This window comes from Limanda limanda, chromosome 10 (genome assembly GCF_963576545.1).
Source record: "Limanda limanda chromosome 10, fLimLim1.1, whole genome shotgun sequence".
NCBI classification, from domain to species: domain Eukaryota; kingdom Metazoa; phylum Chordata; class Actinopteri; order Pleuronectiformes; family Pleuronectidae; genus Limanda; species Limanda limanda.
Window position 1 is genome coordinate 573,822 of NC_083645.1, and position 13,818 is coordinate 587,639.

The window sequence follows — 13,818 nt, forward strand, 5'->3', positions numbered from 1 at the left end:
TGACAGCTGTGTGCTGTGAGCGTTTGCTGTGGTTTGTCTGTTGGCAGTTTGAGACCATAGACTGTATATGGTTGATACCTGTGTGTACCTGGACGTCGAATAACCGCCGTGAATCGTCTACACGTCTTTGAATCGCGTCACGTCCACTCTGTCGGCCTGGTATGGCGGAGAGAGGGCCGTCGGTTGAATTCTCCGGCTCTCTGACGAGCTCCACTCTTCCCCCGCCGAGGACCCGCATCTTCAAAATCATTGTGATCGGGGACTCGGGGGTCGGAAAGACGTGCCTCACCTATCGCTTCTGTGCCGGCAAGTTCCCCGAGAAGACCGAGGCCACGATCGGGGTTGACTTCAGGGAGAGGCTGGTCGAGATTGATGGCGAAAAAATTAAGGTGTGCAAAACACAACCCTCTAAAACCTGTGTGTGCGTAATCCGGTGCGCCTGTACTTGTATCATCTAGTTTGGATGGTTAAAGATAGGCTAAGGGGCTAGGGAATGAGTATCCTCACTCAAATAGAAGTACAAGCGTGTGTGTGTGCTCGTGCTGGATACATTCATTTTAGGAATGTATTACTGACCCCGTATTTGGAAATGTTAGTTTTAGTTTTTAAATGTAGATAATTTGAATAGAAGTGGCTGTGCTTTCTGTAATCTGAATATCATTGAAATACGTTTAAAAAACAACAAAAAGCAGAGGTGTGTTGTGTGTCTCACTGATGTATTTGAGATTGTTTTAGGCTAACAGTGGAGCTCTAGCACAGGGTGTGGTGGCTCACTGGCCTGCTTGTATGTGTTGTATTTTTGTCTCCTTCTTTAGGCCTTCCCTAGGCCGGTCTGCTAACTGAGGCTGACAGGGATCACCTGGGCCCAATGCACCCAGCTACTTTAAAAGCTGACACTTCTGACCTCCTGGAAGCTTTCCCCCACATGTGTATATGTTTTCTTTATTTTCTAGTTTTCTTCCAGCACCCACACACTACCCCTCTCATACATCGTATGCAAAACTGATACCATAGAGTTTCACGACTAGTTACCTCTGATGGGTTAATCTTATTAGCCATAACTTTAAAGCAAGATGTGACAAAATAAATAAGATTCATCAGGCTTTGATACACACACAACCCCCGCTAGTTTGGGTATTCTAATGGGATGTTATGTTTCCTTATTGTCCTCTACAGATCCAGCTGTGGGACACTGCAGGCCAAGAGCGCTTCAGGAAGTCCATGGTGCAGCACTACTACCGCAATGTGCATGCTGTTGTCTTTGTTTATGACGTTACCAACGCTGCTAGCTTTCGCAGCCTCCCTGCCTGGATTGAGGAGTGCAAGCAGCACGCTCTGGGCACAGAGGTACCCAGGATCTTAGTTGGAAACAAGTGCGACCTCCAAGACTCCATCCAAGTGAGCACAGATGTGGCGCAACAGTTTGCAGATTCCCATTCCATGCCCCTATTTGAGACATCTGCAAAAAGCCCAAACAGCCAGGGAGAAGGAAGCAATGGCAGTGGAAACAGTGACCACGTTGAGGCTATTTTAATGACGGTGGCCCACAAACTCAAATCTCAAAAGCCTCTAGTGCTGAGCCAGCCCCCTAGGGGATCAGCAGGCACCATCCACCTGAGTAGGGGGATGAGTGATGGAGATGTGGCCAGGAGCTGGGCCTGCAGCAGCTGCTGAAGAGGAAAAATGGAGGGAAAGAGGGCGACAACTTTAGCTTCAGGCTGAATAAGCCCTGTGAAACTGAAAATTAAGTGAGCTGAGGAAACTGGAGCTCTAGAAAGATTGAGTGGATCCAACTAAATGGCTTCAACAACTGAAACGATGTGTTAATTTGAAAAAAATACTTTTTTCATGTGCTTGTGCTTGATATCACAAACTACTTTTAATAGTTTAGTTAGGGGCAATGTGATTGCTGCAATGTGGCAATGCAATCTGATCTTTGAGCTCTTGTGGAAAACAATGACGCAAACAACTTTGATTGTTTTCCAGTCCAGATACAATCAGGATCGTCCCATGTAATGGGAATGTAAAGTGTGAAGAGCAGCTAATGAGAACTACTGGTGGGGATTTACAATTATTTTACTGACGTGACCTGAATATAATTTGTTCATGCAGACAGTACAACCCAACACATAACATCATGCAACCTGTGATGCAATGTATGGCCTTAATCTGTGGCACTGCAGTAAGGACTGCATCATATGGAAAGGAGTTGGGCAATGCCTTCTTTTTGTCGTATTGTCGACATATGATGATAGTCTTAAGACTGGCAACCTGTCAGGGTGTACCCCGTCTCTCGGACAACATCAGCTGGAATTGATTCCAGCTCCCCTGCGACCCTCAAAGTACAATAGTATAGATATCAGATGGTTGATAATCTTTAATTTTCATTAAAGGTGCCCTGTTGAATTTTTTGTTAAAGTTTTTAAAATTTTTGTTCCATGTTTATCCAGTGCTTTTCATCAAAACATGTTAATTATTGAATCCTCATAAACACATTGAATTGAGTCCCTTCAAAAAACATATGTACATAATTGATCAATGTGCATATGATGAAAGTCGCTATTATTAGATAACAGAGGGAATGTGGATTCAGAGCTACAGTAAATCTGCTCTTTGTAGTGTTTAAACCCAGAACATAACTGTGACTAAGGGTGTCAATTAATTTAGCAGTTAGCATTAGCACCATTTATAAATACTTCTCTGAGGGACTTGAGTTCCTCTTCAGCACGGTAAGGTAAATACTTAGGCTTTTTGAAGTCTTTGTTGCTGTGTGCTGCTCAACTGTTTATCGTATCATCTGCTATGCGATGTTTTCATCAAGAAAACACTTAAAACTACCGTCAGGTCAACACAATCAGGGGATGCTTATGAATTGTTAATCACTGATCTTGGTGTGTTTGTGCTGAGCTCAGACTTTGTTTCAGCTGATCACTGACGACTGATTAACACTGACCTCATTAACATCAATTGTTACTGTAGCTGACTGTATAAAGTCCAGTGCTGAGGGTTTATATTACGCAGTTGCTTCTAACACAAATTCACAAGTAAACAAAATAGGTCACAATGTTTCATTGTGTCAAACAATGGAGGTGTCGAATAAAAACATTAAAATAATAATAAAAATGGCAATAAATTCTGTAAATATTTCTTCTAGTGTAAGGGAATAATTAGAATATTTTTTCACAAGTGTTGGAGAACATTGTTACTTCTGCTGGGCCAGTGAGTATAATGCATTTTGCACCTTTGTATGTTTGAGTCATTGAAAAGAGAAAGTGTCTGCAGGAAGAAAATATGGGGATGACATGCAGGGGATGGTATGGCCACTAAGAGTCAAATCAGGAACCTACTTAAAAGGATAATCAGGATTCATGCCCATGATATATGGCATAACCATTCAGATGCCAGGCTATCCTGAGAAAGTTGCTTTAACAGCATCCCCAACAAATAAGGAAGTAAGGAGCTTATTAGCCACACATCACCATAGTTGATCAGTAGAAAACACTTGTAGCTTTGTTTTCAATGCCTTCATGTAATAGTCTGTATTTATTTAATGCGTTTCTAAGCACTCTACCCCCTTAAAAAGAATTGTCTTTGGCAGGTTAAAATAGAGAAACTTAGTTTTGAGAGACAAAAATATCCTATTGTCAAGATCAGTTTGCTAGTATCCAGCAACAGAGCTAACACTCTGCATACTGGCATCGTGTGATGTAATTTAACAGTTGAGGTACCCAGAATTATACTCTTTTAAACAAGTCTGCTATATGAATCTGTTACCTGATGCACTGAGATATTGGGGGGATAGACTTTTCACTTCAACCAGACTCTCTATGGCCTGACAGCTGTGTAACGACAGTGGAAGATCATGTTGGTGTTTCTACTGTTTAAGATTCGGGCCATCCACCTTCACACTGGGTCCCATAATGTCCTGTTCCTTACTTTTGTACAAGGCAGCCATGAATAACAAATACTGCTAATGCATGTCTCAAAAAGGAAAATCTCAGTTGCAGAATTGGTTTGCATAGTGACCAATTTGTCTCCAACATTGACCAAATTATTGAAGACAAATAAAAAGGGGATACATTTACAATGGATTTGTTTTGTGCAACCTTGCAATAAACCATGTAATTGCTCAATAACTTCAGTCAGGTTTTATTTATTAAATACACAGAAAATGTCTTAGAATTTAGAACAAATATTATCAGTCACATATACAGGTATTTCATATCAGCTTTTACAAGGTTCAAATGGAATCTGGTCATAGAGCAAATAAAGACGGTGCCACAGTTTTAAATGTTTGGTCTAATCAAGAGCAGAAGTGATTTAAGTCATTTTAAAACATATAATGTTTAAGACTGCTGACTGCTTCAGCAGAGTTGAGATTTCTCCCCTCGGTATATCCACCAGTAAGAAGTCAGCACATCTTTAATCACTTGAATGAAGAGAGCAGACAGGATGTGTTTCAGGTCCTATGTGTGTCAGGTCAGTCTGCTGTATGGAGGTAGTTTGGAGGGTCCCTCCTCTTCCTCAGCGGTGTACTGCTCAGTGGACTGAGGTGGAGAGTTAAAGAGCCTGTCGTCACCTCCTGCTGCACATATAGGAGAACTACATCACAGACTGACAGAAACAATTTTAGCAAAGATGGTTTCAAATCCAATTACCTTGCCAGGTACAAACCATCTCAGTGTCCCCAAGGTCACACTGAGGGACGAGGGTCTCCTACATCATAGACACACAAATTGTTAACAGTCACAGAAAGGTCAGTTGGATTAAAAAAAAGTTACATCCTTGGCGACAAAAACTCAAAAAAAAAATCATTGTTCCTAGAGTAGAACTTCTTTGTTTACCAACAGCATGTCCTGAACAGAAGGATCTGTGTTATCCTGTCTTTGGATTACACAACCCAGGGTGACTGCAGTTCAACCTTTGACCTCTTCTTTAAACTTTATCCATCCAGTGTTAGTATGTACAGCTGCCCTAATGCTTATTTAGCATTTATTTTGAGTAGGATTGAAAATAGATTGAAGTTATTGCAGGTACAACTACCCCAACCTTCAGTATTTCATATTGTCCTTCCACACTTCATGCATCACTGAACACGTGCATTGAAATGCCTTTATGGTGTAGAAACAAATTAGACTTGGCAATCACAAATATGTCGAACAATCAACGGAAGTCAAGTAGCTTGTTTGGTGTCCATGTCTTTGGAATGAGCAACTGATCATTGTGAAACTTAACAACTTTGTCGTTTCAAAAAAACAAACAGCACTTGATATCAACCAGTCAGCTGCAGCAGAAGTTGACGTTAGCCAGAAACAGAAACTCTTGTAATAGTTTTCCAGACTCAGCAGAATTCCCTTCAGCACGGAACAAAAATCCACAGCACAAGTATATTCTGGGGACAAACACACCTGAAGTATTTAGAAACCATTTATGAAAAAGAAAACTGCAGGGCTGCACATTAATTGTGTTAAATTGGATCTTGAATAACACCTACATACAATCTCATTTCTAATTGACTTCCCCATCTGCATGCCGAAGTGTCCTTGGGCAAGATGCTGAACCCCGAACTGCCTCCCCCAAAGAACACAAAGTGCTGCTAATAGATGCACTGTATGAATGTGTCTGTGAATGGGTGAATGTAAAACTGTCCTGTAATGAGCTTTGAGTGGTCATCAAGACTAGAAAAGCACTATATAAATACAAAACCATTTACCAAAACCATAAGCAGAGACAAATTTGTGTTGAAGACAAATAAAAAATGAAATTAATCCATAAGAGACCCCTGAACAACAGTTAGAACCAGATAACCAATCCCACTGCTTGTACAGATAAAAATGGCCCGATTGATTCTGAGCAGATGTGAAAAATTATAGAAAGCTCAAATGTGAAACTGTGAGATTGAACAGTCAGGAAGGTTTATTTAATACACGTAACTGGCTGAGTTGACTCATTTGTCATTTGTCACAGCTTCTACCACAATGAAAAGTTCTTAGGATGAAATATACTAACATTTGATCAAGTGATGTGTATTAATACAGGTTTTGTGAAACGCTTAGTCACACTTAATGAAAACTGAGCCACTTAATCATCATCAACTTTATCACAGCAGATGTTTCTTAGTACAAATGTGTTTGAAAAAGTATTTTTCGATGAGATCACACGTTTTACACACCCTTTTCAAAACTGTTCATAGACCTCGGAAAGACCTAAAGTTCTATTGATTTAATAGTGCTAAACATAAGGAATGTAGTTAAGTTGCATATTATATAATGCATTAGTGTTAATCCCTAATGCACATGTGTGAAGCTTTTTACGCAGCATCTGTATGGATCCACATATAATTGATATTTGCAAAGATGGATCAACGAGATTAAAGGTCATATAAGTAGGACAAAAAAGTACAAAATTCTTTACTGCAGAACACTTCGCTGAAACCTAATCAATGTCCACATATGTCTAGTCTAGATGTTTACTGTAGGCCTTATGTCAAAGACAGTCTATGGAATATTGTTAATATGTGAATGTGATTCATGCAGGGAAAGTCAAATCCAGTCAGTCTCCAGTGTTATGTTGTCAGTCAGTTAATAAAGTTGACTAAAGATAACACTACACACAAATCAAATGAATCAGAAAAAGTCTATTTTTTACTGTATTCTAAAATAGTGTTAAAAGTGCAGGTGCAGATTCACCATGGTTACATCTCTGTAAAAAACATCTCAGTGGTAAAGTATAAAGTTCATGCTGTGATGTATTTTTTTGCATTTTTTGTCAAATAGTATTATAATGTAAAAAATGGCAGTAAGTCTTACTGAGCTGTATTTTGGAGTCTAACATATAGCTCAGGGGGAAACTATTGAGTTTTTTAAAGGATCAACCATCTCATGTGTCATGTAAACCTTTATGAACATGACACCCAGCAGTGAAGTGACAGTAATTACCACATGTGAACTGCACTGCTACAGTGTTATTGATCAGCATGGTATTGAGCATCGCAACATGCAAAGTTTCAGGTGGGAAAATAGTGAGACACATAGTTTGATAGTAAAGACATTATTCCGGTGAGTGTCATTAGAAACAACTGGTCTTAGAAGTTGTCAAAGACACTGAATTCCCTCAGATGACAATCTATATGTTTCATATATAATTTGATCGAGGGAGAGAAGCAGATTCTGATAATTTATAAACAACGCATAAGTAGTCAAACCTGCTAGTAATGAAAGCATTTTTAAATGTTTCATTGTTTCTCAAGGGGAGAAACGGCCTCACTCTGGCAATGTTCTTCAAATAATAAAGTGCTGTTTTTGTGACACACTGGAAATTAGCATCCAAAATTAAAATCTGTGTTAAATGTCACTTCTGAATTTCTCGCCAGATCAGACCTATGGGCCAGACTAACGTATGTAGTAAAGACTTGATAAAACAGATATAGTCATATATCTATATATAAAATAAGTATTTGAACAGGATAATGTCAGAAAGAAAGAATTCTGCTTATAATACCAAGGGCAATGAGGAGGTATAACGGGTTGTCCACTAATTAGAGGGTCAGCAGTTTGATTATGGGCTCCTCCAGTCTGATTGCCAAACTATCCTTCTGGCAGCAGTGTGTGAACGGTCAATCAATCAATATAATTTTATTTTTGCCCATATTCACATATCACAAATTGTCTCATAGGTGCAACAACCTCTGCCCTTAAGTAAAGAAAAACTACCCAAAAAAACCCTATTAACATGGGGAAAAAACAGAAACCTCAGAGAAGGCCACATGTGAGGGATCCCCAGAGGCGTAGCACAAGATTCTGGGCCATATACACAAGCAGTCTCTGTGAGCCCCCTTCCTCTCTCGATTCATGATGTCCCTTATGGCCTTGAGATAATTCATGATGTGTTGCATGATGTATTATACACATAAAACTTAATTGAATTGCATGAGCAATGGGCAAGACAGGGCCTGTGTTCACTGGCAAATCACTATTTTGCTAGCATCACCTAGAATGCACAGGGTAGTTGTTGACATGTAGCTGCACAGGTTGGGGAATAAAGTTACCGACACAGATTTACCTTGCAGTCTCATTTTGTAACTGAATTTGTTTTTGGTTAATGTTAGGAGGGAAATTAACATTTCAAACCTAATCTGCTAAGTCTTAGACAGGGAAGACATGGCTTTGGCAGGAGTGAAGAACAAGCAAAAAGGCGGAGGAAGGTGAGGGAGAGCGGTATAAAGCAGTAGCTACACTTGATCAAAATCAGTACCACACAGCTTTACAACCTACTCCTAGTAGTATTACGAGATGGAAAAGGATAGCTGGCTAGCATGCTAATTTCAGAAGCTATATAGCGAACACAATAGATAATTTTAGATAATCTTAGTTTATTTTTTACGTTTCAAATTAAAATGCATACATATTTCCCCACAGGGTGCATAGTTTAAGTTTGTGCTGAAAAAACGGTTAGCTGCTGGCTGGAAATTAGTTTACCCGTCTGAAATCAAGGACTCATCGTTTCCCAAATCATAAGGAATACTACCTGTACATCTATCTGCCTTGTTACTCATTGCCAGCTCCATGTACACACATGCAGATGACAGACTGACAGATGTAGCAATAGTAATTATAAAACATGGATAAGCAGGTCTAATTTAAGATTATTTTCAATAACATTCGTTGGGATTATGTTGTTACCTACCAGTCCAGTTCTGGTATCATAGCAGCCACAGCAGGGCAGACTGCGGCAGCCGACGTAGGCAATGAGAGAGGAGAGACTCAGGCTGATGGTGCAGGTCAGTAGTATGGTGGCATTGGCCCCCTTCACCATCCGATGAAGGACAAAAGTCTGAAGAGACACACAAAGAATGTCAATGCAGCACATCATGTATACGAAAAAAACTCAAAACCTGAACTAGTAATTAAGAAACTGTTGTACTGCGCTTGTTAGAGTTCGCAAAGCAAATTGGAATTTTGACTGATGAAATTAAAATACTTTTTCAAATTTGTACACGTATGTTAAAATATAGTAACTAGCCTCATTTTCTGGTACGAAGAAAATGTACTAGCTTTACAGTCCCGTCAAATGTATTACATGAAATTAGTGAAAGTTTCTCAATTGATTGTATACTTTATAACTTTGAAGCAATTATAGGGATTTCCAAAAGGATATGGAACAAACCTATAGCTGGCTTGACATATTTTGGAATAACAATTGTTAATAGTCTATTATATAATAGCTATTTTTAGCTTCATGACACATCTAGCCAACAGGAGTTAAACATTTCAAAAAGTCAACTCCAGATTTAATTTGCGGCATTGTTACCACTAAGATGATATATCAGTGCTTTAAAGTCGAAAAAACTGCTGCAATTTGTACATCACTGTCCTCTCTTCTGCCTCTCTTTGGAGCTGCAGACAGAACAGGCTTTTTTGCCTGCCTCTTGAGCCCCTCCTCTGATTGGCTGACTGCACTTTGACTGAGACGCAACCTATCACCGGTCTCATTCTGGCGCATTCACTCTGGCTGTAAACTCAGCTGAAAGTCTTGCTGTTATGTTTGCCATAGATATTTCTCTTTTCCAACAGGATGCTTCTGAACGGTAAGTTACACCATCCTCATGTTTGTTCAAGTTTTTGCAGGACAGTCGGCCAAAGTAGGAGTAATGTCCCAAGTGACAGTACAGAGTTTTATAACAGAGTTTCAATACGGAGTAATGTAGACTTTACTCTGTAGTGAGTACACTGACACGGTACGTCAGAAGAAATAAAGCGTAAACCGCTGGTCTCGAACCGTAACGTTCTTAGGAGAAATGTGCACAGACATTCTCTTTCTTGCATCCCTCCGCACTGCAGTGTTTCTTCACTGTTGTTTGTTTTGGTTAGCCTGAGGTAGCTAACAAGCTGCTAGCTCAGCAACAGGTCTGCTTGGTGTACCGTTTGTTGTGGAGGGGAGGTGGAGCTGAGGGGGGAGCGGGGCGGGGGGTTCGGAGGCTTGACTGGCACCGGCTGGGTGGGGCTGAGAGACGAGTGCGACACCGTATGACTCATACGGGGGAGGAAGTAAGAAACGAGACGTTTCGATAACATATTTCTTAGAATAGACTGAGTGAAAATGTGAGTGGAATGACTTTTTTCATACATTGAGGGTCTCTACTGACCCCCTTCAAGTCATTACAGATATTTAAAGCCCAGAAAACGATTTTTATGCAATATAGGCCCTTTAAAAACTAAATGAATGATTTAGCCCACTGGATTACTTTAGGCAAAGAGCCAGGGCCTTGCCTGCAAATGCTACTGTATCTCCCCCTTTGTCTACATGCTCAAAAAATATTGGGTGTCATGCAGAGGAAGTCGTTTATCGTAATGCATATGTGTGATGGTTACCACTTGAGGACTGTCATGGTGGTGAAAGACATCTTCATCCTCCTCTCCATAAGTGAGCGTCAGACAGGCATAACCAGAAATAAGCAGCACAGCCACACATGAGAGTCCTGCTGCTGCCACCATCCCACTCACCTGCAGAGACAGAAAGACATGTTCAGCCAACCTCTGTATGAATGGTTTTGTATTTATATAGCGCATTTCTAGTCTTGATGACCACTCAAAGCTCTTTACAGTACAGTTTTTCATACACCCACACATTCATACAGTGCATCTATTAGCAGCACTTTGTTGTTCTATGGGGAGCCGTTCGGGGTTCAGCCTCTTGCCCAAGGACTCGTTTTAATTCATGGTTCTCCAAGGGTTGCGCGTGTTGCAAAGCAATTCACCGCCAGAACACTAGGTGGAGTAACGTTTTTTGTCGAAGACGACCTTAGAGACGCCTTCTTTGTGTGTGGCAGTCGTCGTCGACTGTTTATTTACCTCCTCCCAGTCTTGTTCTCCACACACACAATGAACGATGGCAGAGAGGACAATCCTAACGATGGCAACCCACAGACAGTTGATGGAGATGGAGCTGCTGAACATTGAATAGCAACCTCTTATAATTCATCATCAACAACAACAGAAGAGGAGACGGAAGCGGGGGTGTTCTGTACTGCCACTAAATCAACCGAGGCTGAGGGTGGGCGAATATTCATCTCTTGTTCGACCTATGAGGGATATGGACGAAGAGATGCACTATAGCTATAGAGCTGCTATAGTTGTGAGACATGAATTGATGCAATCCTATAACCCCAGAGGGAGTCGTCGCGGACACAATTGAACCCAGATGGCCTGATACCGACCTCATGAACTGACCATGACTTTCAGCCCTGTGAATAAAAAAATCTGTTGCGTAAGCAAATAGTTTAGCACCCTGCCCATCACAGTATGCTGTATCACTTGTCAGTAGATGAGGTTTTGTCCATATTTTCTATGAAAAATGTAAACTGTCATGCTATGAAATGAACGCCTCGACCATGATTGTCTCTTGCACTGCCCTCACCATGTCCCCCACAGTATGGCCAAATCTGGCGAATTCATCTGGCCCTGACATGTTCCCTAATAGCGCCAGCCTGCGAGCCACCAAATCGCCCCTGTCACAGGCAAGGCCACCGTCATCCTGCTCCCCCTTTCTTTTCCTCTTTTTTGCTGTGTGGGACAGAGGGGATGATGGGATCACGGAGGCTGCTGGAGCGGTGGACGGGTTCAACGAAGCCAGTAAACTGGGCCGCGGAGAAGCTGAACTGGTTGCCTGGACGAAGGCCTCGGGTGAGGGGATGGATGGCTCGGGGGAGGCCTCAGGTGATGAGGAGGTGGATGGCTCGGGGTAATACAGGTGGTCATATTTCTGGAACTCTTCTGCCAAACGCTTTTCTATTTGGTCCATATTCGTTCTTCTAAATCTTACTTGGTTTCTGCCGGTATTATGGGGCATGAAACCAGAAATGTGAGACTCCGGAAAGGATGTAGTTAGCAGACCAACCACAGCCTTGCGGGCTTCGTGAGGCTTGCGTAGCTTTGTCGTATAGTTACAAAAATTGGTCGACGCACGCAAGCATGCAAGCAGGGGTGCGAAAGCAGGCAAGGGGCAAGCAAGGGGCTCTAGCGCGTAGGTGTCCCTGTTTGTCTCTGAAAACACAGAACCATGCGCCAGCATTAATGGTTATGCTTAATAACTCAAGTGTCTTTGTGGCATTATAATTTGGGAGATAAGACATACAAGGTGTCTGTATTTGGTGGTCTTTCTTTTCGGTCCATGAGGAGCCAAATAAACTTGAAAACCCCACCCTATCCAGAGATACTTACCAAAACGGAATTTTTTCTTTGTGAAGCAAACAGCGCCAAAACACCTGGAGAGGCCATGATCTGAAAGGCAGCGAAGTTTCAAGAGTAAACTTAACAGACAGGCAGCCCTCTAAAGTGTGAGCAACAGACTCAGACGATTAACATGTGTGATGTCTGGAGATGTGGCAACAAACTATTCAATGTATGGCGTCATAGTTCAAGGAAGAAAAGTGCCGCCAGCAAAACAACGCAGGTGACAGCCGTAGGAGATAGTTACCTGTCGGCAAGAGTTTCTAACAAAGGGTCAGTATCTCACCAGTCCTCCCCACACCGGCGTCCTGGTGCCACTCAGCAGAGTATCCTTGCGGAAAACAGCGTCCATAAAGCCGCAGACCATACAGAGAGCTGCACAAGCCACCTGGAGGACACCGAGGCCGAGCACGCTCCTCTGGTTCAAATTAAAGTACCTGTACCTGTCCATCTCCGGGTTTTTATCAGCCTATTAATAGTCCGCCCACCCCAGCCCAAGCAAACTCTGACCGCGGTGATTTCTGTTGTAGGCTACTTCCTACCTGTAGTAAACTTTAACACCGTCCCACTTAAGTCTATAATACTAAATTCAGTGTAACGTTGCGTAGGTTTGTGCCCCCTCGGGGTCAAATACGGTCCCGGTATTGACAGCTCTGCGCAAAATAACGTTTGTAGTTTGAGTCCGGTATTTCGCTGTGTTGTGCGCTACGGCTGCTTCCACCGCTTCGGTTTATCATTAACCTGCTGAGGGCTGCAGGGGCCGACACCAGGGACTTTGTTACCCACAGGATAGACTGTCAGGCTGTTGGCCCCGCCCACTTCTCCTGCTGATGACAGGACAGATCCAACCCCATCGTTTCTCTCACACAAAGGAATTGTGTCAAATAATTGTGATATATGTATAAGTTGTAAAAGGGTAACATTGCATACATAGTAAAGGTTTTCATGTGAATCCAATCTAGCTAGTCACATTTCATTTTAAAAAGGTTCTAATAAGTAGTTCCCCTTTGTATCTCTGGGTGTATGAAACATAAATAAATGAAATATGATAGCTGCTAAGGTATTATAATTACTTAATACATTTGCATTAATAGCATTCTCTAGCATATTCTCTCAGTCAGCACTTCATTTTGATCCTAAAGTGTCAATACATTTGCAAATTAAAGTTCACCACCCCAACTTAAGTCTTCAGCCATTAACCCAATACTTAAAATACTGATAGCATAATGAATAACTACTACACTTTAGTATATAAATACTACAGTTTCCGATTGCAGCAATGTAAAAATACTGAAAAACTAGAATTGCACTCAGTAGAGCACATACTTCCATCAAGGCCCAACACTCCCCTTCCTTTAAAATAAACCTTGTAGCCAAGGCGACTTTATGTTTCTGTCACACATTGGTGGTATGTTTCTAGCCTTAATTGTTTCCATACTGTGGCTGAAAAAAGTATACGACTTTATCAATTAAGTAGATACCGGCACAACATTATAAATACTAATATTGCTAAATATTCACATAAATATTACCTCCATAAGGGAGGTTCAGTGTTCACCCCAGTGCATTTGCTTGCTTGTATGCAAGATTA

The 13,818-nt window shown here is 41.4% G+C and overlaps 2 protein-coding genes across 3 annotated transcripts; one reads left to right on the forward strand and one right to left on the reverse strand.

Annotated features, from left to right (window-relative positions):
* Positions 1-4,136, forward strand: rab33ba (RAB33B, member RAS oncogene family a). Its single transcript, XM_061079251.1, has 2 exons — positions 1-389; positions 1,177-4,136. The coding sequence occupies exons 1-2, from the start codon at positions 162-164 to the stop codon at positions 1,672-1,674; spliced, it is 726 nt and encodes a 241-aa protein (XP_060935234.1). The 5' UTR covers positions 1-161; the 3' UTR covers positions 1,675-4,136.
* On the reverse strand, positions 4,130-12,956 carry zgc:113425 (uncharacterized protein LOC541425 homolog). 2 transcript variants are annotated; one of them, XM_061079253.1, is made up of 6 exons: positions 12,514-12,956; positions 12,219-12,278; positions 10,371-10,502; positions 8,686-8,832; positions 4,659-4,716; positions 4,130-4,582 (listed from the first exon to the last, which is right to left on the reverse strand). In XM_061079253.1, the coding sequence occupies exons 1-6, from the start codon at positions 12,676-12,678 to the stop codon at positions 4,476-4,478; spliced, it is 669 nt and encodes a 222-aa protein (XP_060935236.1). In that variant the 5' UTR covers positions 12,679-12,956; the 3' UTR covers positions 4,130-4,475. The 2 variants fall into 2 exon arrangements, with proteins under 2 accessions (XP_060935236.1, XP_060935235.1); XM_061079252.1 differs by having other exon boundaries at positions 4,130-4,585.
* Positions 12,957-13,818: the final 862 nt, after the last annotated feature.